This window comes from Argiope bruennichi, chromosome X1 (genome assembly GCF_947563725.1).
Source record: "Argiope bruennichi chromosome X1, qqArgBrue1.1, whole genome shotgun sequence".
Taxonomy (NCBI): domain Eukaryota; kingdom Metazoa; phylum Arthropoda; class Arachnida; order Araneae; family Araneidae; genus Argiope; species Argiope bruennichi.
In genome coordinates this window covers 123,340,199-123,367,627 of record NC_079162.1, presented here as the reverse complement: position 1 = coordinate 123,367,627, position 27,429 = coordinate 123,340,199, and the positions used below count along the sequence as shown (strand labels likewise).

The window sequence follows — 27,429 nt, the reverse complement described above, 5'->3', positions numbered from 1 at the left end:
CTGTCCTGTCACTATTGTCTACATTTTCAAGCTGGTTGAAAATCTTGCTTACCGGTTGCCTGCAGGCATGAACGGAAAACTGTTCCATGAAAGAGTAGACTGTATTTGCCCGTGTGATAAGGCCTTGGTCAAATCGACAGATGATATTGTGGGATATTAACTCAATAAAATGGAAAATAATTTTTCATATCTGGAAGCCTTATTATAGTTACTTTAATGGCATTATATTCTAGAAATATTTTTTCAAATTTATTAAAAAATAACTTATTAATATTTATAAAATAATTACATTTTTATTTGAATATTTTTTAAAAATCAGATGAATAACATCACGTGTCTTAGAATCTAGTTTCACTGTAGCCGCAGTTAAATTCTCTCCTTTAGATATATGAACTTGAAAATGTAAATAAACAAATCCCGATGTTGTCAAAAAGCTTTAGCGGTTTTTTCATTATTATTTGCTTTTTCAGTGTTTCTCCAGGTATGTACTGTTTCATGTCATTATATTTGAAAACTGATGCGTTTTAATATTCGTTATTGTATAAAATAAAATGCACGATAGTTAAATTTAACGATGGGATGAACATCACATTAAAGATTACAATAGGAATTAGTGGAAACTTATGCATTGAAATTTTAAAAATACGTTTATTGATTAGTGGGGGAAATAATTTTATTAATAAAAATAATTTCTTGTATATCAAAGATATTTCAATTTGTAATTTCACCATATATTGTGAAAGATTAATTTTTAAAAAATATTTTTATCTATTCTTTATGATATTTTAAAATATTTCTGTGGTAAAGTATAAAATGTTAGTAATCATAGAAACAGAAATGCATTAAAATATATTTTTTTATCTTTTTTTGAATAAAAAAGGATATGGCGTTTGTTTTGGACTTTTAAATTCGTCTTAAGCAGAAATATTCGTTCACAGAATTTTATCAATATCTATTCACTTTTCAATAAAAGGTGTGCAATGTTCTTTATTTAGCAATTTGCTTCCAATATTTAAGAATCATTTCTTCATTTAGCATTGCAGGAAATTTCATTTTCAAACAAATGAAATTATTTTACAGTATTTTGTATTGTTATTATTTACAAATAATTATTAAAATAAAATAGAATTTTTTAAAATCTGACCATAAAATATAGATCATCCATAGTTTTGAAATCAGTGATCTAAAGAAGGAATCAAGGAGTCTGTTTTTGTTCTTTATCTTTACTCGCTTCCAAATTACTAGCATTTTATGTAATAGTTCATTAAAAAAAGAGAGAGATAAAAGTGATATAATATCATAGTTACTGGTGGCTTGGTTCCTGGGGACTTAATAAATTTATACAAATTCTTGGTATTATAATGTGGTAGCATTTGATCACCATTACATTACTACATTATATATAGTGGTGGCACATGTATTGGCTTTGCAGAATCAAGCACATCATTTTATTTCAGTTTATTATTTCAGTAATTGATTTATTCCAAGGAGTGTTCAAACGCTCTTATCTAGGCTAAGGTCTGGCCATATAAAAATTCTTTTCTTCATCAGAGGCCAAAAGATGTATACTCCTTGCCACTGCTCGGTCTATGTTTCTTCCCCTCGTATCATTGACCGTATTGACACCTCTGTGAGGCAGCTGGTGAATGAGGGGAAGTCAGTTTACAATCTTATCATGTGAATCTATCTTTTGGAAGTGGCTTGAATTGGTGATCAATCCAAAGGGGATAAGCAACAAGAAAAGTAATTAATTAATTAAATTTATGCATAGTATTTAAATCCACCAACAATATAATGCAGTTTCTCTCCCGATCTATAAGTTCCTGTATGATTGTATGTTAAACTTCTCCCTTTAATAGCCAGATTTGGGCATGCTTTTCTAAAATAATGTATATTGAACACAGCATCTACTAATTTGAATGTTATTTGCTAAAGCTAAAGAATACAGAGCAGATTGTTTGACAAACCATGCCAAACATTAAAAGTAAAGAGCACAATTGAGTTATTGCATTTGACTATCTATCACCATGAAAAATTACAGTTTGTCACAAAAAGTATTGATGCCATATGCTTTTGTTAGACCTGCACTTTTTTTTTTCTTGGTCCTAATTTATATTATTTTCGATCTATGTAAAATTTATTCTAATTGAATATGGATCATGATTTCGCGAAATAGTTCTCTTGTTCAGTTTATAAAGATATTTATTATTCTGTAAATGAATAACCTGTTTAATATAGTTTTATATATTATTCTTTTTATTTCATTTTTAGGTCTGACTAGATCTGAAGATAGCATAACACTGAGTTTGAAACCTAATGGAAATAAAAAACTTTATACATTGCCTAAGAATAGGACTTTGGTTATTAATATAGTTGATGTTCCTATTAATATATCTGCAATTACCTGTCAAGTTCATGCCCACACAGAAAATTTAACTTTATCTGAACAACCTAAAGCTTTTGTGCACAACAGTATTACTGGGAAAAACATTGGTTTGGTTGTCAAATTGCATGATTCTGAATATGAGAAGCAAATATGGCTGTCAAATTTGAATCAAGAAGATGTGCCTGTATTGATAGTTATCACAGCTTTAGACTCATTTGGTAAAATTTTATTCATTTTTTTTATCTTAAATCCCATATTTCTAAAAGAATATATATATATATATATATTAGATTTTACATATGCTTCTATGTATATTTTTCTTTTCCTTAAAGTTTAAATTTTAAAAATATGTTAGCTGTACACTTTATATTTTATTTCAGTGTTAGATTACATCTAATTTCTAATAATTTGTTGCTTGATTCTTCTTTAAGTATGTATGAATAATGAAAGTGTTGTATATAATGTATTGTTCTTAAATTTTAGGCTGTTTTCAAGTAGCTTGCATTGATTGCTATTAATGGCTGAATTACTGTTATGCACATGTATATTTTCTTATATGTGATGTGTTTTTTTTATTTATTTTGCCACTATTTGTGTTTGTTTACTATCAGCTTTGGCTTAGTTGTATTTGTTTGCTGTTAGTATAAATCTGGAGAATAAAGAAATGTATTTTCAATATTTAATACTTTTCTGTGACTATAAATATAAGAATATTTTTCTGTTATAAAAATGTTGTGCCCTATTTATTGAAATAGTGCTATATGTCAGCAAACTGTGCAAATTTACTTGGAATTTTTCATGTTAGATCAGTAATGCTAATGATAGTTAGTGATCAAATTAAGGTGCTAATTACAAATAGTTAACATGCTATCACAAATGAAATTGCAGAGATTCTCAGAGTCCCTAATTCAGTCTATTATAAATGGCTAAATTAGGGAGTAAGTACTCAAACATCAAGTGACTACTAAAGCTAAAAGAGAAAACTTAACGTGGACCATGTTTCTACATGCAATTTATTGCTCTGTTATGATGAAAATAATAATGGCTAGGTTCTAATAATAATGGTCCTATGCAGTAGCATTGTATGAAAATGGTAATGTTGTCATCATGTACTTTGCCATCAACCACCCCAAAATCTAATGTTGATCCCCAGAATGTTATGATCTGTTCATAACGAGATTTTAAAGGCATTGACTATTATGAGCTGCTGTTGCTTGGCTAAACAGTAAATTAGATTAGATTAAATATGGTCGTTAAATAGACTGTTTATAGTGGGCAGTTATCCAAAAGCATTTAGGAGTGACTGGTCATAAAAAGGGGGGAAAAGTCTTTCACTTGGATACTGCTTTAACATTTAGCCACCCAACAGAAGTTGTTGCTTCAAATGTTTTTGTTCTTAGCACCTCCAAACTACCATCTGCTTCTGATCATTGCAAAATTTTCTTAGGCAAATACTTTCAGTTCTCTGGTGGATTGGGAACAACATCTTGAATGTTTTTAGTGATGAGATTGTAACTATGCCCGAAAGTAGGGAATGAAACATTCTAAAATATGGTAAATCATTATCAAATGAAGTAGTGCATTTACTATTAAATAAAATTCTGTATTAATGTTGCTGCCACTTAATATGATCACATTTAAGAATTTTGATAATATTGACTGATAGATAATAATAAACAAATTGTGTAAAATCGACAATATTTTTATTATATAAAAAACACTTATATCAGGGCTATTTATAATTTATTTAAAAATTCATTAGCTGTTAGTTGTAGACAATTATTTCTTAAAAGTTCATTTTTAGTTGTTTGTAATTTTATTGTTTTTTTAAAATTTGTTGAGCAATAGATACTACATGCAACATTTCAAAATATCAAGAGCTTGGCTCATATTGACATTCATTGGAGGGCATTCTTTAGCACCTTCTTCTTCACTGCAATCATCAACTTTTTTTACTTGGTCTTGTTCACAAAAAGCTAAAAATTTTGGCAAAAAAAAGGCTGTTAAGTTTTCAGCTTGCCACAGCATTATGTTTACTCCTTTTAAGTAAACTTTCATACCTGCTAAAAATTTCTGTTTTGTCTCTAACTTTTTAATCAATATTTTTTATATACATACATTTTACATTCATAATTAAATCTCTTATATTGGTGGTGTATGGCTGTTCTGATTTCTATCCGAGCTTTGCAGCATAGCTGTCCTTTCAAACCAATCCAAACTGCTCTAGTTCAAATAAAAGAATATGAATTCCATTCCTTGGAATCCAGATGTTTCCTTGCAAGTGGAATGAGGAATTTCATGAATGTTGCTCATTAATACTGGTTGAAAATGAAGGATTAGTCAATTATTTACTTCAAAACTGATATATTAAATGATGTAATGATCACATTAACTATTTTTGTGTACAATATAATTGCCTTAGGACCAAAGAATGTTTTTATATCATAAAGTGAATGATATCATTAAAAGTGATCACATTAAGTGGCATCCACTATAGTACAAAAAGCTTTTACTTAGCCACAAAAATCGGCAAAGACTTTCTAAACTACCTAATAATAATATAAATTATAATTTTAGTTTTATTAAGTATTTTAAATTCTGCCATTTTGTTCTTTCTTATACATTGAATTTCTTCATGTATCATGGATAATGAACTTTAATAAAGTTAGTAACATCGCAGAAACAAACATATTATAAACATATATTTTCTATTATAGATAATTGTGGATTTTTCAGATTGATTTAATCTAGGTAATATCATTTTAGGTCCAGTACCAGGTGGATGTAATATGGAATTCCCTACTGAAATAGCACCATATTTAAGATTAAAGAGTGATTCTCTAAAAGTTTACTTAGAATTTCAACATGCGAGTTTTGGATCTCGCAGAGATGAGCCATTCACAAAATGCAGTTTTTCACTACCATATATAACTTATGACATTTATGTCCTGTATCTTGAGGAAAATGATTTTGGAGAATCTGAGTTCTTTAAAAAAGTTGAATACATGAGTGATGTGTCATCAATTAAAGAACATTCTTCTAAGGTAAAATGAATCTATAAATATTATAAAGGAAGCCATTTCTTGTAACTTTTTCTAAATATTTTAAGTTGTCTAACTTATGAATATCAATTTTAATGTGAATTCTCTCTGCATCTCAAACTTTCAAGCAGAGATGAATTCACTTTGAGCTAAATTGTGATGCTGTTAAGATAATTGTTGTATTATTCTCAGAATTTTTCTTAATTATTGATATAGAAAAACTTAGCCAATTCAAACTTTTTTGATTGAAATTTCTCAGTAATTAATTTTTTCTCTAATTTTTTTGAATTCCCTATTAATATAATTTTAAAATATTTACAATAATTCAAATGTATTTTGATAAATTTTAGTGAAAACTAAAAGTATTTTTATTTCTGAATATTTTTTGTTAGTGTTTAACATGTTTGTTTTATTTTATGTGATATCATTCAAGTAGCTAGCAATTTTAATGTAATTCTGCTGTTATGTAGACTCTATGAATGGCTGTGCTTTGTCCCTTCTATATGAATTCTGCCATTACTCAATTGTTAGAAGAAATAACTTTCCACTAATTAAAAACGAATTGCATATTGGTAGAAAATAATATTCTAGAAATTTGTTAGAATTAAATAATGATTAAAATGTGGCTGCTTTCCATACCTTTTGCCACTTTTACAAATTTACTACCGGCGTCCTGGCATAGGGGTAGCGCGTCTTCCCCGTGATCTGGGCGTCCCGGTTTGGGCATGGTTGTTCTTCTGTTGTTCTATCTGTGAGATGTGTGAATGTGCCCTCCTGTAAAAAGGGGTTGTGCAAGCGAATGAATGATGCGTGAGTGGGAAAGTCGTACTCTTGGCCCTAGTTGGCGCTGCTATAAAAAATAAGAGACGTTCCCCCTCAGGCTTAAATCGCTGTCTTCATAACAGCGGGCTTGTCAGTGGCAAGTGCCATAAGAAACAAACAAACAAACAAATTTACTGGGTAGGCCATCAGGATTTTTATCTCCATTTTATTCAAAATTACAGTTTGTTGAAAAGAATTGTAAATGAGAAAATTTGGTGATTAATTTTAAAATAAATGCAATTAAAAAATAGTATCGACATTCTGTATGGTTTTGGCTTTAAGCATGCAATAAAATTTATGCTCAAAGAAAGCTGTATCAAAAATTCAAAAACTGTTGATTCAATTTTTTAGAAATTAGTAGTATTTATTTTCTTGTCATTTAATTGTATGTTTCATCTATATTTTTAATTTAAAATAATGTTACTAAATATTTTAAGTTTCTTTTTATTTTTGGAGAGTTATTCAAATTACAACTAAGTTTCTTTTAAGAATTTTTCGATAATGAATTTACTGCTAACCAATTTCAATTTTATAAGCCTTTTCTAGTTTATAGTCTGAAATACATTTGCTATAAGCATCTAATTGTTCTTCAACTACTAAAAACATCAAAAAAAAATTCTGTATGTGATGATTTTTTATCAGAAAATTTCAGAAATCTGATCAAATTTAGTATATAAATTCTGGCATAACTAGATTGGCTCATTGTTTGGTGTGCAAATTTAAAGTCTTATAAAAAAAATAGTTGCAAATTTAATGTTTAAATAATACTGTCCAACTTTTAAAACAGCACTGCCAAAATACTGTTTGAAGAGTTCAATGCTTTTACAATGAAGGTGGAAGTTTTTCCACGGATTGTCAAGTGATATTACTAGTAGTGATATTTTGTAATTTTCTTCCATTCTTTTGTACTTACATTAATGTGACAAGCATTATGTGATTCCACTTTCCCATCCTTGGGTGCCGTAAAGGTATAGAAATAGATAAATCACTGGATTATTAAATGAACTAGCAATGGATAACACCTGCATTTTGCAGGTTTGACAAAATATAAGCCATTGTGACCTCCATTTTTTTATTTTAAAAAATGGATTTGTCTCAATGAACTATGAGAGAGTTTTGTCTTCTATAAACTCTACTGTTTACATCAATTAGTAAGATCAAACTTCTCTGTGTAGGGTGTAAATTGAAAAAAGTTTTGATTTTGTGAGTGTGTATATTGCAGTCCAATAAAATTTATTGAATTCTATCATTTGCCTTTGGTTTGTTGTTTCTTCTAAGCTCTTCTGCAAATTTTCATCTATAAACTTAAACAGAAAATTTATTGATTCAAGCCAGTTCTCTCAATGTTTCAAATACTAATTAGCCCATTGCCTTTAGCCAAAATATAGATGCGTTTTCAGAAAACTCTTTAGCCAAGGTTTTTTTGTTGTTGTTGTTGTTGTTTTTTCGTATAAACTTTATGTATGTCTTTATAAATGAAATCTCATAAATTCAAGACATTCTGCTGCACGCTGTCCATGCTTTAAAGAGTTCGCAAAAGCTGCAAATTCATAGGCTGGGCATTTGCCAACGACCATTGATATTAATTTAAAAAAATTAATGGTTAAGGTTTGCTTAACCATTAATTGCTTTAATAACTTCAGTTTGGGTTCAGTATGACTATTCCATGTTTGGCCAAGTTCATCTGCGATGTGAGTTATGGTTGTTTGGTGAGAAAAAGATGAAATAAAAAGAAGTAGTTTTTTTTTCTTTTTTTTTCCCCCTATGTAATGGGTTAGCATAAAATTTGTGGATCAGAAATGTGCAACGTATACTAATATTGAATATTTTGTTGCAGAAATATCTAATACTACCTGTTATTAAAGTTCCGGTATTTTTCCAATTTTCAAACAAATCGTACAAACAAAACACATTAACGTATGCAAAAAAGAAAAACATATTGTATGCAAAATGCTAAGTAAATATTTATGCAGCAATATTAATTTTAATATGCTTATAGGTATGTTGAGACATCTATATCTCAACGCTAGTGTGGTATGGATGTTCCAGTTAAGATTACCTCTTTTTAAAAAATTGAGTTTCTAGATTATAAATAAAAAAAATTCAATTCAAAATTATGAGTTTCATGCCATATATTCTATGTAATTCTAAAACAGGATTTTAATCTAACTATTCTAAATTAATATCAGACTTAGCGAATTCACTACGGTTTTTCACGTTAAATCGTAAAAGAGGAAAGGAGAAAGTATAAAGTGTATGCACATGAAACGCTACCTTCAATAGGTATGATAATTACAAGCGTGTAAAAAAATAAGTCCATACATGTAAGAGAAATACAAGAAAGGAAAAAGGTGTCATCGTTCCGAGGTCTTAAATCTATAATGAAATTCTTTTACATCTAGTGAAATCTTTCCACAAGAGGGCTCACGTTAACTAGGCATTATAATTGTATAGTATAGACAAAAATTTGCACGAAAGCGTGATAAAAATTAGAGAAAGAGTAAATTAAGTAAGGGCGAATTAAGTAAATTAGAGTAAGTTTAATCTGGGAAAGAAAACAGCTGCTTTTAACTATTAATGCAATCGTGCATCACTGCGTGATTATGTCACTTTTAGCTTTTTTAAGCGTCATCTACATCTCCTTCTCTCAGCTGAAGCATTTGCTCATTGATATGATCACCGTCTCTTGTACTAGTACTACTAGTAGGAGAAGCGATAGTGCATGAAAGCCTTTTGCAGTTCGCGTAAATCTACGAGCTCGTAATCCCCGATTTTATGTAAATGTAGTACGTCCCTGGCGAATTTTCAAAATATAGCTGTCAAAAGAAACTGTTTAGAAAAGTCTTTAGTTGTGGTAATTGGAGCTAGATCATGTTTGGTAGTTTACTAATCCAAATTCATCTCCTTGACTAACCGAATTTAAGCTTGCCGATATCTTCAATGCTGAGTGTTACTTCCAGCGTTTGAGGTTGTAAAATCCGATTGAAATTGACTTTCCCAAATGATTTGCAAACAAGGGAAATCTTAAGCCATTCAAGGTGTTATCATCCTTGTCTCGTTGTTGTTCTTGGAAATCTGAAGGATGTTCGAAAATATTTCATCATAAAGGATCCGTTTAAATTTTCCTTGCCTGAAAATTAAGTAGGTCATACCATAATCACTGACACCCTGAAGAAATAAAAGAGCGTTTTTCAAACATTAAGAACATTTGAAGAGAATTTCGGTAAAGTTCCCTTTTCTTAATTTCGAGAAGAAGAAAAAATGGAAAGATGATGTTGTAAATATTACAAGGAAATCCATTTCCTTATTAGTGCAATATATTTGGTAATTCAGCTATAATATTTACTCTGATAAAAAAAATGGATTACTAAGAAAAAGTTTTGTGACCCCCCCCCCCAAAAAAAAGGCATAGTAAACGCAGCAGAATGGCGTGGACTCTTGAAATTTCATTTTTTAAGGCTTCTGTGGGGAAAAAACTCAGCTTAAATTTGTCCGAATCAAGATGCTAGTTATTGTACTAATTTCCTTTTTTATTTTACTGAGACACAGCTGCTCAATTGTCGCCCTCGTCATCTGACGGGGACTCAAAATTATAAGGTCTGTCCCGAAATAGCTCTAGTGTTGCTTCCAAACTGGACGTTAATTCCACGAAACTCAATTAAACTTGATTCATTTTAAGATTAGTATCAAAGTGGATAAATGTAACAACTTATAAACATATCATCACTATCCAGTATTCTGGCATTTTCCCCCTGTATTTATGGTGTGCGCAGTTAACTTATAAACATATCATCACTATCCAGTATTCTGGCATTTTCCCCCTGTATTTATGGTGTGCGCAGTTATGTGAAAATTGAAGTTTTATGTAAAAATTGTCCTTATTAGAAAAAAATTAAATTCACAGTGACTAATTGAGAATTATAATAAAAAAGTCTTTATTATGAGAAACTGCTTGTAGCATTTTCAAAAAAAATATTGTTATGAAATATATAGTGGAAGTATTTTTTTACTTCTTCTTTGGTATTTTAATTTCTTCTTAATCTTTAACAATTTCTTTTACAATTGTTTCAGGCAAAATCTTATTCCTTACACCCTGATACAAGGTTTTCATTCTTGTTGTATCCAAATCTTGGTGTTGTTTATAATGTGATAGCTAAATTTACTTTAAATAATGAAATAAAAGAAGCTGCTTATGTACCTGTTGTTTCCTATGGATGTCCCTCTTTTGATTTCACGGAGAGTGGTTGTCGAATAAAATGTAAGTCTTTTTTTTTTTTAACAAGTAGTTAAATTGTAATCAAGGCTTACTTTTCTAAACCTTTGACATACATTTTTAGGCATCCATTCATTTATTGTTGTATTTTAATACATTATTCCTACATTTTACAAAATATTGCTTAGATTCATTTACTATAATACACATGACATAAATACCTTTGTTGGGTTTAATTTTTATTATAAAACTATGTACCAACTTTTAATTAACAACTAAGCGTTTATCAGTCACTTGTATTCATTAATTTATTTTATTGAATGCTCGATTAGTGCAGTATTGTTTTTCAGAATTAAAAATATATTTCTTGTTCATCTCATTTTTTAAAAAATCCTTTCAATTATAATTCACTTTCTCTCAATCTGAATAATTGTATTATTTTTAGGCCTTTATTTTTCCATTTTAATTTGATGTTTTCTAATGAACAATGTATTTCTTTCTAGTAATTGGTTTATGTAAATTACTTATGTATTAATATAAATTACTATTATACATTTATTTTCAGATTCATTTAAAGGCAAATTATTTTTGTTTCTTCTTTCTATATATGGATTTATGGTGGCTTTTTTTGGACATTCGTTCATTAGTGTAGGTATGTATAAATGATTGTAAGATTTTTATTATCAAAAGTCCTTTTCTGTATTAAAATTATTGTTACTATTGCTGGTATCTTATGTAAAGCTTTTATAAATTTAAGAAGAGTGTGATAATGTGCTTGTTTACATCCTGTGCTTTATAGCACAAGTAATACAATAATTAAATTTCTTATTGTTAAATTGTAACAATGCAAAAAATTCAGTTTTCATTTAAATAAGATATTTGGAAAATGAAATATATTATGGAACCATTTTAAACAAATAACTTTATTCATTTAATTTCTTCCCATACAGTCAATAATATAAAAACATTCAAATATTACTTTACAATCCTTGCTCATATTCTGAATATAATTCAGCATGAACAGTTATCTGTGATTGTTTGGTACGTCACTGTAATTAAAGTTGATATTAAAGTGAATGAAAGCTTTTGAGGCATATTTCATGTTTCTGACACTATTCAGAAATGATTAATTAATATATGTTTGGAAAATTTGCAAGCAAAGTTCTAAATATTATGATTAAAACTTGAATGTGAAAGTAATTGAAGATTGAATTCCAAGATACTTTTTGAAAATGAATCCTTGAGAATTTTATCATGTTATACTTTGCATTCATAAAATCTAACCGTCTATGATGCAGGCTGTAGTAACTGAAGTCTGTTATTTATTTATTTTTTTCCAATGTTCAAAAGAATTATACTTTATTTCTTAAATGTAATCTCACATAAATATTAAAACCTTTATGTGATACTTGATAATCCACAGGAGTAGATATCTTGAATCCTTTTGTAAGTAATAGCATATGCATTTTTAATGCTTTAACTGAAATGAGTAAAATATGCAGTATTTTACAATAAAGCTGAATTTAGCGCTATGTTTTGACTTTATATTTGATGAAATTCAACTTTAATCACATGGTGTTAGATCATCAGTGCCTAAATCTGTCAGTAAAATGCTGCAAAATGAATCGCAATATCTTTTATAGACACCTTGATCTTTCACATTAGATTCATAAAAGAGAGTGCAAATGATGTTTTAATAAATCAATAGTTTTGTGAATGATGCGATATCTCTTACATAAAAATTAGACATCTTGGCCTTATACAGAATTTATTGCAATGTAAGGAAGTATAAATTAAGAACTCTATTTTTATAATAAAAAAAAGAAGAAGAAACCAAATTAAATTTTTAAAAAAAGATTCAATTTAAGGTTATATTTTGTTTTGCAGTATTGCATATAATTTTAAGCTCATTAAAAATTTGATTTCTCCTAATAAATTCACATTATGAAGATTTTAATATTTTGCTTAAATTAAATATTATAAATTCTTTTGTAGAGGAACTAAAACAAAATTCCCAGTTTTTCTTTCATCTAATGAAATAAAATATTTATAAATACAGGCTTTTTGAAGAAATAAAATTAATGAAGGATTTAAAACACTTGCTACCTTAGTTTCAAGTTCACCAGAAGAAGGTTTCTCATCAAACTTATGATATAATCAATAGTAAATTTTTGAAAATTCGACTGTAAGCGTTTTTGTAAATTTTATTAATTTTCCCTATTTCTTATTGTTTCTGCAAATAAATCTTTTCAAATTAAAATCACTCAAGAATTATTTAAGACCCCAACATGTCACATAAATATATTTCATTACTGACGAATTTCATCGTCAAAAGATAGATTAAAACCTTCGTAAAAAAAATGTATTATAAACTCTGGTGTCTAAACGTTGGGTTGCAAACCTGGATTATATATGATTAGAATAATAATTGGTTAGTTACAAAACAATTTTGCTTACTCAATTATAATATGTTATAATTGAGTAATATGTTATAATAGGTGTTATAGATTCCATATATGAAATAGAAATTCTTTTTTCTAAAGGACTATATTATGCGGGATAAGCATTACATTATTTATTAAGTAATATTTACAACAGAAGTTATATTCAATTAAATAGTTCTTGTTCATTATAAGATTGGGGTGCCGCGTTTTTAACATAATATGCCGTCATTTTCTAACGTTCATCATGTCTGGTTTTGACCGTCGCTGCTCGATGTCTCTTTATGTCTGTTCTTCTACGCAGCTTAATGTCTGACGTTTATGGCGAATGGTAGCGAAATCGACTGGCATTCAGCTGGTGACCCACAAATGTAAAAGGGCATATTAAAAAGAGCACAAATTTTCCGAGTACTCGAGTAAGATTAAAAGTGTCCAAAATCTGACATCTGATATTTTAAGAATTATCCTGCTTATAAAGAGTGTGATCATTACACATTCTTATAGTAAACTCCGTGCTGAAAGTGAGGTTGTTAAGGAAAGCTTATTGCAACAAATCTTATTCTTGTAGCAGTGAAGATCTTAAATCCTGGAAGAGAAGTACCTCCTATTGTCATCTATAAAAACCTCTAGCACCTCCATGGAAAAGGCTAACTTAAGGGTCAAGAACCTTATCTCTATAATAATGTATAATCACTCAATCTACATCAAGAATATGCATATTGTAAGATTGTTCAGCATTATTTTTACCCATGCAAGGATTCCACTACTACCGACGTGATTGTTTTCACTTATATTGCAAAGATAGTAACAGGTACTAAACTTTCCCCAGATGAAGATTCGTCAACAGGCACTCTGTGTGCTGAATTTCGATTCATCAATGAAAATCTTGCTCTTTCCCAAATAAAAAATGTTTTTTCCTGCAGTGTGTTGAGAGGAACAGATGCTCCGATGTGAGTGAAATCAATCACTTTCGGTTAAATTGAAATCCTTGTGTGAGATTGAATAATGTTGGCCATGCTTATACCTCTGTATGTCTTTGATGTGGGTTCTGTGGTCACTCAGCACTATACAAGTGATTCCATTGCTTCTTATGTTAGACTTTTCCAGGAGCGAACGATTTTAATTTTAATAACAATACTACAAGCACACATAGAGCTCAGCATATAGATATTTTTCTGGAAGAAGAGAATTTTCACTGAATGGTGTGACAAGCCAGATTAACAAATCCAATCTCATACAGCATGTTTGAGTTTGTTCTAAGGAAAAGTCCTAAAGATCCATCTCATCTTAGCGTCTGTAAGCAATTTGCGTATAGTTGCGTGCTTTAACTGTAACTGTGAGGTCCAAGAAAATTCTCCAGCCATTAACTCTCTAAAAATGCATGCATTTAATGCCACATATCCATCATTTGCTGGTGTCACTCCTCTTGGATGATATCGGATAGTCTTCTTGGTTCTGGTACTATTTTTGAAACTTGCTGCCTTCAAACCTGCAGATTGCTCTTCTTCAAAAGTCATAATTTCAATGATTACGACGATTCATTTTTACTCTTATCAATAAGGCATGAGATTTTACTCTATAAAAACACACTTTTATGGACGAAAATCCCAAATAGGAAAAATCAATCAGTTTCGCGTTTTCTTTTTTTAATTTTTTTTCTAATCCTATAAAAGGCATTTAATATAGACTATTACTTTGCATCGACTATTTTCCACGTTACACATAACATCACATTTTCTAATATTATGTACAGGAGCGGCCTGGATAATTGGAAGCATGAAGGAAAGGATGAATATTTAAATAGACCTAACAGCTCCGGAAAAACGATAAATATTTCTTGCTTTGAAAAAAAAAATTTTCTTTCAATAAAAACCAGAAAATCGACTTCAGAAAGATAGAAAAATGGGCGATTTAATTATAAATTTCAAGAAGAAGCTCTTTCTTAATATTTTTTTAACTGGGCTTTTTATATTTTAGATTTCACAATCAACTCTATGCAAAAAGCTTTGGACAATTAAACACTGCAAATACAAAGTTTGAATTTTTATCTAGCTACAAGAAAGCAAAACAGAATAAAATCATAGGCGTGTGCGAAGGACTTTTATTTGATTTAAGTGTCTGTAATCATAATTATGTTATTTTTTTAAATGGCATCAAGAAATATATTAACCTCTGCTAGACCTAGTGACCAGCCCATTGGATATTCTAACTTACTTGAAGTATAAACTTGCTGGAAACTTTCCAAACCTTTCGCAGGGATGTTCAGGATCCCCCCCCCCTTTCTCTAACAGTAAGTATTGCTGATGATAAAAGAAGTTTTCTAAACAGAAGCTTTACACAAATGTAAATGCGAACCACGAAGCCTCAGGAATGAAAAATTGATTTGGCACCTCATGTCATTTGAACGGGATCTTTTGTAGAACGTTGAAGTTCGAGAGATAAAAGAAAAATTCTGATGATAAAAAGAAAAGTGAATATTGAACCGAATTTATAATATTATGTTTAAATGATGTATGTTTCAAAAAATTAATTTGTCGAATATATTTCTTTGGTTTCGTTAAGACCACTATATAATCATAAATATATATGGAATTTAAAAACGTTCACATTAATATTACCAAGCCATATTTTCAGATAAAATATGCATATTTCTAAGTTAAAATTTATTTGACATTTAGAATACTGATATTATAAGAATTTTATAAAAATACATTTGTTGTAAGGGGTTCATCATAATTTTTTCATTGCACCATTATTAAAGTTATGTTGGGTCACTGTGCCTTATATCTGTTTTGATAATTTTGGAAATTTATTTGTAAGTTAACTTTTGGACATTAGTATACCTGGTTTTTGTACATTGATTATTTTTTCCTTATTTAATTTCAATCTTCATTATTTAAAATATTAAATTATAGAAGTTGAAATTATATGAGAAAAAAAAAACTTTTGACTAAAAGTAATGTATTTAAAACAAAGTTTGGAGAAGATTGTCATGCTCCTTTAATTAACGATTTCTGTTTATTTTCCATTTGTACTATTTAATTATAAAATGTTTCAATTTTTAGTTATTCTCTTCTTTGGACTTTTGATGTCGTTTTTGACTGGTTTCATACTTACTGGAAAATATTTGTCTTTCTCAAAAGAAAGTACGTAGTTTCTTTTACTCTTAATATATTTAATCCATTATTTTAAAGAAATCTGCATGTGATGCATTATATTTAATAAATAAAGACTAATTGTATATTTGGAATATTGGACCTGGGAACATTTATTGCATATCCATTTTTCTATTTTAATTGTTGTTGTTTGAAATATACAGTGTATTCCAAAAAGGCTAAAACTGGGCCTTTTGGAGATAAGTAGGCTCTAAAATTGCTGTGCTTTCAAATATACTATGTGTCAAGAAAGCTGAAACTGACTTCTTGTTTGTGATAAGAAGGCCCTGTATATTACATATGACTCCCAAAATAAGGTAGTTAAAAAATTAAAATTTTTCACAGTAGATAAAAGATATTTTAATTTTGTAAGAACACTTGTGACAAAATTGTTTTTTTTTTAATTATTATTATTGTTCCATTTGTTACTAAATCCTTACGCTAAAAAGTGTCTACTTACATCTATAAAAACGTCTAGGTTACCTTAAAACTGACCATCGTGATAGGGATCATATATCAAATTAGAAATGTAAATTAAGGTATCATTGTAACAAGTAAAAAGGAGAATGGTGTATAACCGTATTCAGCGTATCTTCGGAATAGGAGTACCCAAATCATCTTGCATCTTCAATAAATTTCTCTCTGACTAGTCCTGATCGAGAGAAATTATAATTTGAATGAATGTAATTCCATTGTTTTATTGTATCAACCTAAGTTAATAAATTCGATTTAAATCTGCTGTAATCAAGTAAATTGTTTTCTGGGAATATTTTTTAGGTACAGCTGAGCTGTCAATGGTAATTGGAATTTTAGGTGGTTTATTTTTCTTATTTATGTGGTTGTGGCTGCGACATCCTATAATATTGTTTCTTCTCAATGGATTCGTCTTTGGATTTTTGATATCAGCTACTATTATTTATACGCCTCTGGGTAAGTTATATTGATGAAATATGATTTTTAGTATTTTTTTTATTTGTTTGCATCTGAAAAAAATATTATCTGAACAATAATTGAAACTTTGTGTGATGAAATATTGATATTTTTGTTTTCTGTAATTTGTTACAATATCTGTGAATATTGATTATTTCATCTCTATATAATTTTTCAGTATGAGATTCTAATATTATTTGTTTTTAATATGCTTATATGAAAACAAATATAAAAGTATCTTTGTCTTATTAATATATATTTTATTCTTACACATGTTAATATTCGATTGTCACAATAGTCATGCTTAATTCGTTTGGATTCAATATATTGTTAATTGCCTATTGTTTCAAATTTTCTCGATTTCTAAAATTTTTTGAGCCCCTTTCGATGCCATATTTTATCGGAAGAAAAATTTAATAATAAATTTTTTGTTGTTGATGATGATCTTTTTTGAAGTGTGAAATTCTGCCGTTCATATTTTTTTTCCAAAATTATAACAAGTACAGTTTGCTTTTCTCAGAAATTTCATACAATACATCTAAAAACAATAAAAATACACCTAAAGAAGCAGGATAGAAAATAGAATTGGAAAGAAACCATTGTCTTTTCTTCGTATTCTGTCCTCACCTCTTAGCTGGCTGGCTGGCTTTTCAATTTAATATGGTATTTTTGTTTAAAAAAATTTTATTACTGATGTATTCCATGTTAATATATATAATTAATAATGAAATTCATCTTTTTTATCAAAAAAAATTAAGTACAAATTTAATTAAATGGATTCATTTTTGATAAGTTTGTCTAAGTCTGCTGTGTTTTAAATAAGCGAATTCGTAGATCATAATCTTAATTGAAAATTGCACTTACCTTTTTATCTTGAAGTAATTAGTGATGATGAATCATAGCAGTTTTTATTGGAAAAGTATTTTAGTATGTGTATAAATACTTTCTATATCTTTTCCCCTTTTTATTGAGCCTAGATAGTAAAACGATGTAAGTCACATTTTTTTTTTTTTTTTTTTTTTTTTTTTCATTTTTGATATGAAGTACTCTTGTGTTTTGCTTTCGGAGAAACTTATAGTGTCTAAAAGAAGCTAGCATATTTTTGTAAAATTTTTATGCACCGGATCTCATCTGAGCATTTCAAATTCAAATGGCTTTTAAATAAGTCATTTCTTGCGAATTATTAGTCTTGAACTGACTGTTGTTAAAAAATTTTAAAGCATTGATGTAAATTCCCATTTTAGTTATATTGAGTGTTTGCTGTAATTAACTTGAAAAAAAATTATTCAGATAAATCCAATAATAAAATAATTAAGGAAATTTTATATATATATTTCCCAGTGTGCAAAATACAGACATAAACATACTATATTTTTATTCATCTTTAAACATCCTTTTTTTTATAACTGATTACCTCTATTTTCATAGGAAATATGGAAATTTTTATAAACAACAAAAATTTTTGGTCTTTACTCTCTGTTGGAACTTTATTTGTTGCTGTGTTCGCAATTGCCGTGCCATTTTTGGTAAGATATCATTTGTGTAACATTTTCCCTCTCAAAATTATCATGAATAGATTTTACCTATATGTATTTCAATCATGATAAATGCTGATGAATACATTCAGTAAATTTTATATGAATTGATATGAAAATCGTATGCTATCTTATTTCAAGTTGATAGGGTAGTGAAATAGTTGTACAGAATGACTAATGATTGGAACTGCTGTTCAAACTGTTTTTTGATGTCATTTATTTAAAAATTCTCAAGCACGCGTGGAAAGGTTGTAAAAACTTACGGTATTGAAAAATTAATTATCTGTTGAGGGGCTTTTTGAACAGTGCTAAATTATTAACAGTAAACTGTAATCATTATTTTTAAGTATATTGTTACAAACGTGTAATTTTCCTTCCCAGCACATATAGTGTCATCATAAGAAAGACCGTTTTACAGTCATCCTTATTGGATGCTGTCGGATGCCAAGCCAGTGATCTCAGAGCTTGGCGACGAATTTGGCGACAAAATGGATAATACTCAAAACTTCGAGAATTTTGTCGATCCGTCCATTAGGAACCGAGTTACGCCTGATTGGTCTAGAAGATTCTAGCCCTGCCTCCTGGAACTATATAAAGCCGGCACTCTCAAGATGTGCATCATCGTGTGCCAAGTAATCATAGTCGCCGACACGTAACGAGCCTTCCAGAGAATAGCGAAGCAACGGCGAATTACCAGCGTTGTGTGGCGTGAGTACTGAACTGCAGTGTGCCGAATCCTGTTGTCTACTGTGGAGGCAGCGTCGTATATTGTGTGTAGTCAGTTGTAAGAAGTAGTGAGTCGGTAGCTAAAGCAAGAAGAGCGGTGAGAAGTTCAGCCGTTGGAGAGACCGTAGAGCGAAGCTCCGAGGATCCCCTCTCCTGCTGGATTCTGTCTAGCCGCTTCGTGTGCTATGGACGATTACTACTTGTGGGCTAGTGTCGTCTGTAGTGTGCTTCTGTATGCTGTCCTTTGTTCGTTTCTGCTGTAAATAATTGTCGTCTGTGTATTCGTTTTCTTTGTGTTCGTCTCTTCGTGTAAATAAACGTCGTTGTTTTCTACTGAATCCTGCTGATTGTGTTCTCTTCACCATCACTACCACTATCAAAGCGAACCCAAGACGGAAGAGGAAATCCTTAACAATATAATGGAATATCTATTTTAGAAATATCTATTCAGTATTTAATGTTCCGTATTCAAAATTTTAATTTTTTTATAGCTTTAGCGTCATTAATGAACAATTTTAGTTACCATCAGGTTTAATACTGATTGTTTACTACAAGTTGCTTATAAATATTGTTTACAAATTCAATTTTATTGAATTAATGTCAAGTGGAGGAAACTGGTGATTTTTACAAAATCAATCTATATATCACATTTTTATTACAGTTTTAAAGCACATTTTTTTTTTCTTTTTTTGTTAAATTTTAATTTGTTATTGTATATTTTTCTATTTAAAAAGGAATTAAGCATTTTACTTCATACATGCGTAACCAATATCCCATGCGCCAAATAATAAATTTTTTCCTAGTATTATTAAATTTTTTATTAAATTCTTATTTAATTGAAAGTTGGTTGAAACTTAGCCTTTATATGCATATTGTGAATATTACGATTTGATTTTATATTAATTTACTAAATCAGTTTTTGGTATTTTGTGTCTAAATCAGTTTTCAGTATTTTTAATTCAATAAGGCACCTTTTATACATCTTTTAAGGAATTGATGTGAAAGTCGTATAGTTGAAATTTAAATAAACAGATGTGCCTTTTGGTAAGCAAGTGAACTTAAATTTATATGGAAATCATTTTAAAATAGTGTTAATATATTACTGTTTAGTTTTAAAAGTAGTAATAAAATTCTGAAATTAAACAGTTATCATAAAATCAGAATCATGCTTTTTTACATATCTTGAGCTCAAATTACACATTTCTTATTTATACTATATATGCGTATGTAGATAGACTTTAACTTTTTTTCAAAAAAGTTTTTTAAAAGTTAATGATGGGCTGATTATCTCTGAAAATAAATGCAGTATTATGAATGGAACAATCAATTAAATGTTTTTCTATTGTCTTTGACAAACAAAATAAGCTCAACACTTTTCTATGGATTCAGTTGTGTCTTTTTGTGATGGAATAACATCTTCACGTTCTCTTTCCGACAATTTTTCTTTTATTAATCCATCAAGAAAGAATAATTCCGTAATCATTACCGTTAGTGCAATTCATACAATCCTCTAAAGTGATTGTATGAAGGAGATTCCAGTCTTTTTTAATACCGAAAATGTCATATGACTGATGATTTGATAGTATAAACAAATTATTTTATCATTACAGTGGTTACAAATATGATCGGATTACAACCAAACGTGTTATTTAATGACATATAACTGAGAAATATGTAAGCAATGCTCTAGTCAAGTTTAATTTATGTGTTTTGTTAAATTCTGCGTATTCTTTTGTTGCTGTTAAGCTATACTGATTTATTAATTGACATAGGATTTAATCTGTGTATTGTTATTCACTTTTCAGATGACTGCAATCGGTTCATCTGTTGTTGGCTGCTATGTTATGCTATTGTTCTATGATGATTTTGTTGGAACAAGATTGTCTTATATTATATTAAACATAATTAAAAGAGCTGTGTCGAAGACTCGCATTTTTGCAGCTAACGATTTACCATTCCAAGCAAATGGTAAGAATCCGGTTATGATGATATTTAATTTTTAAAATGTAAGGCTTGTTGTTTTAATTTTGCTTTGTTTTTATAATTACAGATTTCTATAATTCTTAAAAATTTATAGCTTACTAATAAATCTCAGATTTTCTAATAATAAAAATTTGCTCTTCATTTAAAAAAATTTTATAAGCACATAGTATTATTGTCATTTGAAATATGCATGTCAGAATTTCGCGTCAGTGGGGAAATATGCATTGTAGGTACACGTATCTGTAAATTTAAAGTGGCAAAGTTTGAAACTGGAATAAAAAATTTAATTAATAATAATGTTGAAACCTGTATGATTTTTGTGATTTTCTAAAAACATGTTTGTAAGAAAGTGGCAACTATAGTAATTGCCTTATGACAAATCACATATGAGGAAATGCTCCATCTTGCATAATCAAGATATTTGGTTAACATCTGCACTTGTGGAGATGTAGAATAACAAAATTCAAGCTACAATGTTAAAATAAATTATTTATTTTGTTGTTGTAGCATTCAAAATAATGCAAATCAATTCTGAATTTAGCAGTAAAACACCATTACACTTTCAATGGATTAAAAATATCTGTTAAAATGAATTAAGGTTTCATTATCTTAAATCTGATAATTATGTGTGCTGTCAATATCACTGAGGTAAAAAAAAAATTGTTGTATTCTTCTAAAGTATGCTAATGAAAGAATTGTATTAAGCATCTATCGCTGTTATGTCTAACATGTAGTATAAATTTCTCACCACCCTTGAATAGATATAATACATGAACTTATATAATCTGATATTAATAAGTATTTTTATTAGATTCACATATTTCACGATTTACCACTGTGTTGGCAAACAACAACAACAGTTGGTTGTAACAGTTGAATTATTATATATTTATTTTAATATTGAATTTAAATTTTAATCACTGGGGAATTGTTAACATCATATGTATGACCCTTGTATTTTAATACATTTTTATTTCATTGTTTCGTAGTTATAAAAATATTTACTTACTCATTCAATAATCAACTTTTCACTCAATTCCTGATTGCCAGAATTTTGAAATTTTGTATACTTGTGTGTTTTCTTTGACAGCATATTATTTAAATATTTTTAGTACTTAATTATTAACTAATTTATTAATCTAAATTTTCATTCCGTATGAGTAATCCTAGTAGTAAATTTGGGGGAAATTGTTTCAAGATTCCACAATATTAATATTAATTAATTTAAAATAAGAAAATATTTCAATTAACTTTCAATTGCTACTTGATAATGCACTAATAAAAGTACGTTTTTATAATTGTGATTCGTTGAACTTTTAAAACTTTTTGTTAATTATAGCATGTGGTTAAAATAATATTGGAAACATTACATTATTTATTAGAGGATTAATTATCTATAATAGCTTTTTCTGAATTAGCCAAATGAAAATCTTTAAGCATAGTTTTTGGAAATTTCTAAAATCAATTTTGGCTTTCTCCCTGGTTAATTTTAAATATATGCTTCATGCATCATTTAAATAAGATGAGTGAGATATTGTAAACATTGTGTAAATTTAATTTTTTTAAAAATATATATCTTAAATATTAAATTTCTTGGAAGTATTTTATCTTGCCATCCTTTTAAACTTAATTCAAAAGATTGTAAAAATCATTGCTACATCTGGTGTATTTTATTTTGTGTTCTTAGCACAGAATTTAAATATTTTTTAAGATATATCATATTTAATGTACTTGCAGTATGTTTACAATCATAAATATGCTATTTTATTCTTGATTTTATGTCTATATGTCGCCTGACAAAATATCATATTTTTAGCAAACTATTATTACTTTTTATGTTGTATTGAGGCAGGTGTGTATCAGCTAATCAGAAGTAAGCAGAAATACAGTATAGTTATCCATCAGTTGTACTGATTTGGTCTGATTTTTATTTTTTTTATTTTGGCTCCCATATAAGTAAAAAATTATTATTAATTCCTTGTTTGTAAAAACTGATTTTAATTGCAAGTGCGTAATTGCAGAAACTGGTTCTCATGACATATACTGAAGTTACAACACATACACTAATTCCATCTTTTATGATATTTGAAATACCTTTATCAGTTAACATGAAGTATAATTCTTTCCTAGTGCAAAGATACTGTAAAATAATTTACGATAATTCTGTATATTTACAATAGATTATCTTGTGTCTCTTCAATTATGGTTAGTATTTTAGCTGAGAGTGTTTAACTCCATTTTTGATCGTAGTAACTTTTAGAATTTGCTTTTTGAAAATGTCATCATTGTTATAGTAACCATGAGCACTTTTTAAGCAATGGAAGCAATTTTCAGTCTTCTTGCACTCTAATGCTTAATCTGAAACACTTATACCTGAAATTTCATTTGGGTTTTTCCATGCTGTCCATTATTGTTTCAACAATCACTGTAGTAATACAGGTACTTTTGCTCATTCAGAATGAATAAATGATTAAAATATATCCATTATTTATTCTTCACTCAAACAAAATTATATATGATGTTAAATTTTGTCAACATATTTAAATATTGTTTCTGAACTATAGTAAGATATAACAATGAAATTTAGTCCATAAATGATCTTCGCATTGAAATATACCGTATTTGTAAGAATCATGATATTTGTAAAATATTCAGGAGGATAATATTTTCATGATATAGAAAATAATATTTTTTAAAGTATTTATCGTATCATTCGGGGATTTTAAAAGCTCACATTAGTTTATTTGGCATTGTACCGTGATATTCACATTTTTTAATCCGTCTTATCGTAGCAGGCCTTTGCATTATGTAGATACTCGAAATCTATCTTGAAAATCTTTTAATAACCAAAAATTCAATTATTGAAGTCTAGATGGAATTTTCAAATCGGGGGATCAAAATTTATCTGTTTCCAAATATATGCTAGCTGTAGACATGTCGAAAGAGGCGAAGTTTCTGAAATGAACTAGAAATCCAAACTCGCCGAGAAATTACTTCGTAGATGCAAAAAATTTTATAATATAGTCGTCTGAATACACATAGGAAAATTTTCATAACTAGCATTTTATTTAATTAGTGTTATCATCCATTAGATTAAACTTTTCGTTTTCTGTTTAATATTAATTCATTCATCCCTAAAAATATTGTCAAAAACTAAGGACAGCAATGAAATTAGGTGCATAGTGAGTATATGTTGTTGAAATAGTCAAGCAGAATTTTGTATTTATCTTTTCCATATTTATTTTTTATGTTTCTCAAATAAACTAAATATAAAAGTAATGTGTATAAATATATTAGAATAATTTTATTCTGATAGACCAAATTGTTAGGAATGACCTACTGTGCCGTTTAAAATGTGTAGAATCTCTTTGGCTTTGATAAGAGTAGGTATTCTTGTAGGCATGGATATTACTTGGTCCTCGAACCATGGAGAAGGAGTATTAGCCCATGCTAACTAATGGTTATCCTTTATTTAAAGTTAAATAAATTAATGTTTATTTTTTTTTAAAAAAAAACAAATGATATGTTTAAAAAAAATTGCTTTCAATAACTTCTTTAACTATGTATGGAATAAAATAAAATTATTCTTTTTAAGCAAATAATCAAGAGTTAAGACGTTCAACCCACGTCTTACATGTAATTCTATTTCTATTGTTGAAATTTTTATAAATGAAACCCAAAAAAGTAGTAAATGGTTTTGGAAGAATAATAACTTTCTTAATGGCCCTTATTTTTAAAAGCATTTGGTTCTGAACCTGATTTCTATAATTTATCCAATAGCAAATCTTTAATACGAGGGAAATGCGCCTTCTCTTTATCTGCGAGTTGAATTCTTGAAACTATTAAAAAACTAATATAATTAAAAATATTGTTCAAAAATAGACGTGAAGGTGCTTGATATTTCGAATCGAATTAAACTCCTTTGTACATTTGTTATAATTATCATTTTCGGCTCGGAAATATAACAAATATCAATGAAATAATCAAGATATTCTGCACAAAAGTAAGAAATTTTAATTCTTATTTTTTCCCCGTGCTTTGGCCTTTAAATATGTTCACTCTTCAAAATAGCATCCATGGCATCAGCCTTGCCTACCTTAGTTATGCCACTGCTTAATTAAATTTGTGAAATGCTACTCCATTATTGTCTTTTCTTAATTATCTATGTTCTTTGAAATATTTTATTGTATTCACTATTTTCACATTTTGTTCTTTTTTTTCTTTTTGTATAGATATAATTATGAGCACTATATGGGTTGTCCTTTCAATTATCGCTATGATTGTGTGGCTCAGGAAGCGTCAAACAACTGTGTATGGAATTACCAGAGCTAACTCAGGTTACTTTACATACTCACTAGCAAGGAATAGAGGGAGTTTAGTATATCTTTCACCTGAACGCGACATGGTTCATCAGCCTTTACTCAGAGAAAACAATGCTGTATTGTACCAAACATTTCCTCAGTAAGCTTGAGCAATCTACTGAGTAATGTCATCTGATGAGTCCTATCCCTTCATGCTTTATAATGTAGTCTTTCGTGATTGATTTTGATCTACTAGTACTGTAATTATTTTCAAATTGTAGTACTCTATCGTGTATATATAGTCATTTTTACCTCAATTGAAAGTATTTTTATGTATTTTACCGTTTGTTGATTTTTTTTTCTTTCTTGTTTGAGTTCAAAATTATTAATCTGTTTTTATAATATATGAAATGCTGATTGATGAAGTAATTTTTATTTATTGAATGGATTTTTATTTAAACTAAATCAGTACAATTTTTATAGTGAATAAATATACAAATTTTGTCATGTCTTAATTGTTTCTTTGATTCTAACGGTGTTTTGTCATAGATATAAGTAGAATATGACATTAATTTATTTACTCTCGTTTTGTTCTTATTTGTGTATGGGATCAGAATTTAAATGAAATGAAAATAATGAATCACCTCCTATGGAGTTTAACAACAATATAACACTGGATAATCAAATTTACATCTTACTTTTTTTAATTTCAAATGAAAATAAATTTTGACTAATCTGATGAATAATTTTTGAAGATTTCATCCTCTTCTATTTTTAGTTAATTTCTTATATTGTATAAAATGCTTTCTTAATGTGTTGTGTATTTAATGCACAAGATGTTTCAGTGAAAATATTTCATTTTTGAAATGTTATTTTTACTTTATCTTGATATTTAATGAATGATTTCCTATATATTTATTATTATTAGGAATTTATTAATGAATCATCAATATTTCTTAGGCCTAAATTCAAAGCCGACTCCTGTTATGGTTGAACTTTAATAGAATTTTCTCATTTATCTGTCTTTCAAATTCTCTCTTTTTCATTCAAATCTAAAAGTATGTTGAGCATATAAGAAATAGATGAAAAAAGAAAGAAAATGAAAGAGATTTTTAAACATTGATTAAAAATTATGTTTGCATTTACACTGTGACAAAAATAGTGGGATAGCAATATGTAGATATATAGGTAGCAGTAGTATCACATACAAAATGTATAAATAGATAGTGCATTGGCTGAGCTTTCATTTGTATTCAAGTGATTCATGTAAAAAGGTTTCTGATGTCATTATGGCCGCTCTACGAGAATTAACAGACATTGAACGCAGAATAGTTGGAGCTAGATGTATGGGGCATTCTATTTCGGAAATCTTTTGGAAATTCAACATCATTGTCAAGAATGTGCCGAGAATATCTAATTTCAGGCATAACCTCCTATCATGGATAATGCAGTGGCCGACCGCCTGCACTTCATGACCGAGACAAGTAACGTGTGGGTACAGTTGTCAGTGTTAATAGGCAAGCAACACTGCGTGAAACAACCGCAGGAATCAATGTAGGATGTACGACGGACGTGTTCGTTATGATAGTGTGGCAAAAGTTAGCTTTAATGGGCTACGATAGCAGATGACCGATTCGAGTGCGTGCTTTTACTAACAGTAAGACATCGCCTGCAGCTCCTCTTATGTGCTCGTGACCATATTGGTTGGACCCTAGACGACGGGAAAGCCGTGGCTTGGTCAGATGAGCCATGATTTCAGTTGGTTAGAGCTGATGGTGGTATGGCGCAGACCCCGAGAAACTTTGGACAAGTTGTTAAAAAGCCACTGTGCAGGCTGGTGGTGGTTTTATAATGGTAGGAGCTTTTTTTACATCAAATGGACTGGTTCGTCTGGTC

At 28.9% G+C, this 27,429-nt stretch overlaps 1 protein-coding gene across 1 annotated transcript; it reads left to right on the top strand.

The window, feature by feature from the left end:
- The first annotated feature begins 394 nt into the window (after positions 1-394).
- On the top strand, positions 395-26,044 carry LOC129958562 (transmembrane 7 superfamily member 3-like). The gene is made up of 10 exons (XM_056071109.1): positions 395-481; positions 2,272-2,604; positions 5,153-5,430; positions 10,321-10,507; positions 11,028-11,114; positions 15,969-16,049; positions 16,836-16,988; positions 18,417-18,514; positions 21,055-21,217; positions 25,465-26,044. The coding sequence occupies exons 1-10, from the start codon at positions 421-423 to the stop codon at positions 25,695-25,697; spliced, it is 1,674 nt and encodes a 557-aa protein (XP_055927084.1). The 5' UTR covers positions 395-420; the 3' UTR covers positions 25,698-26,044.
- Positions 26,045-27,429: the final 1,385 nt, after the last annotated feature.

What these genes read in the sequence shown, in the direction of transcription:
- LOC129958562 (XM_056071109.1), top strand. Translation starts at nt 421, where the DNA reads ATGTTGTCAAAAAGCTTTAGCGGTTTTTTCATTATTATTTGCTTTTTC. An exon ending in GAGTGGTTGTCGAATAAAAT is followed by an intron (nt 10,508 to 11,027) that starts GTAAGTCTTTTT and finishes ATTTATTTTCAG; the next exon opens with ATTCATTTAAAGGCAAATTA. An exon ending in TATTATTTATACGCCTCTGG is followed by an intron (nt 16,989 to 18,416) that starts GTAAGTTATATT and finishes CTATTTTCATAG; the next exon opens with GAAATATGGAAATTTTTATA.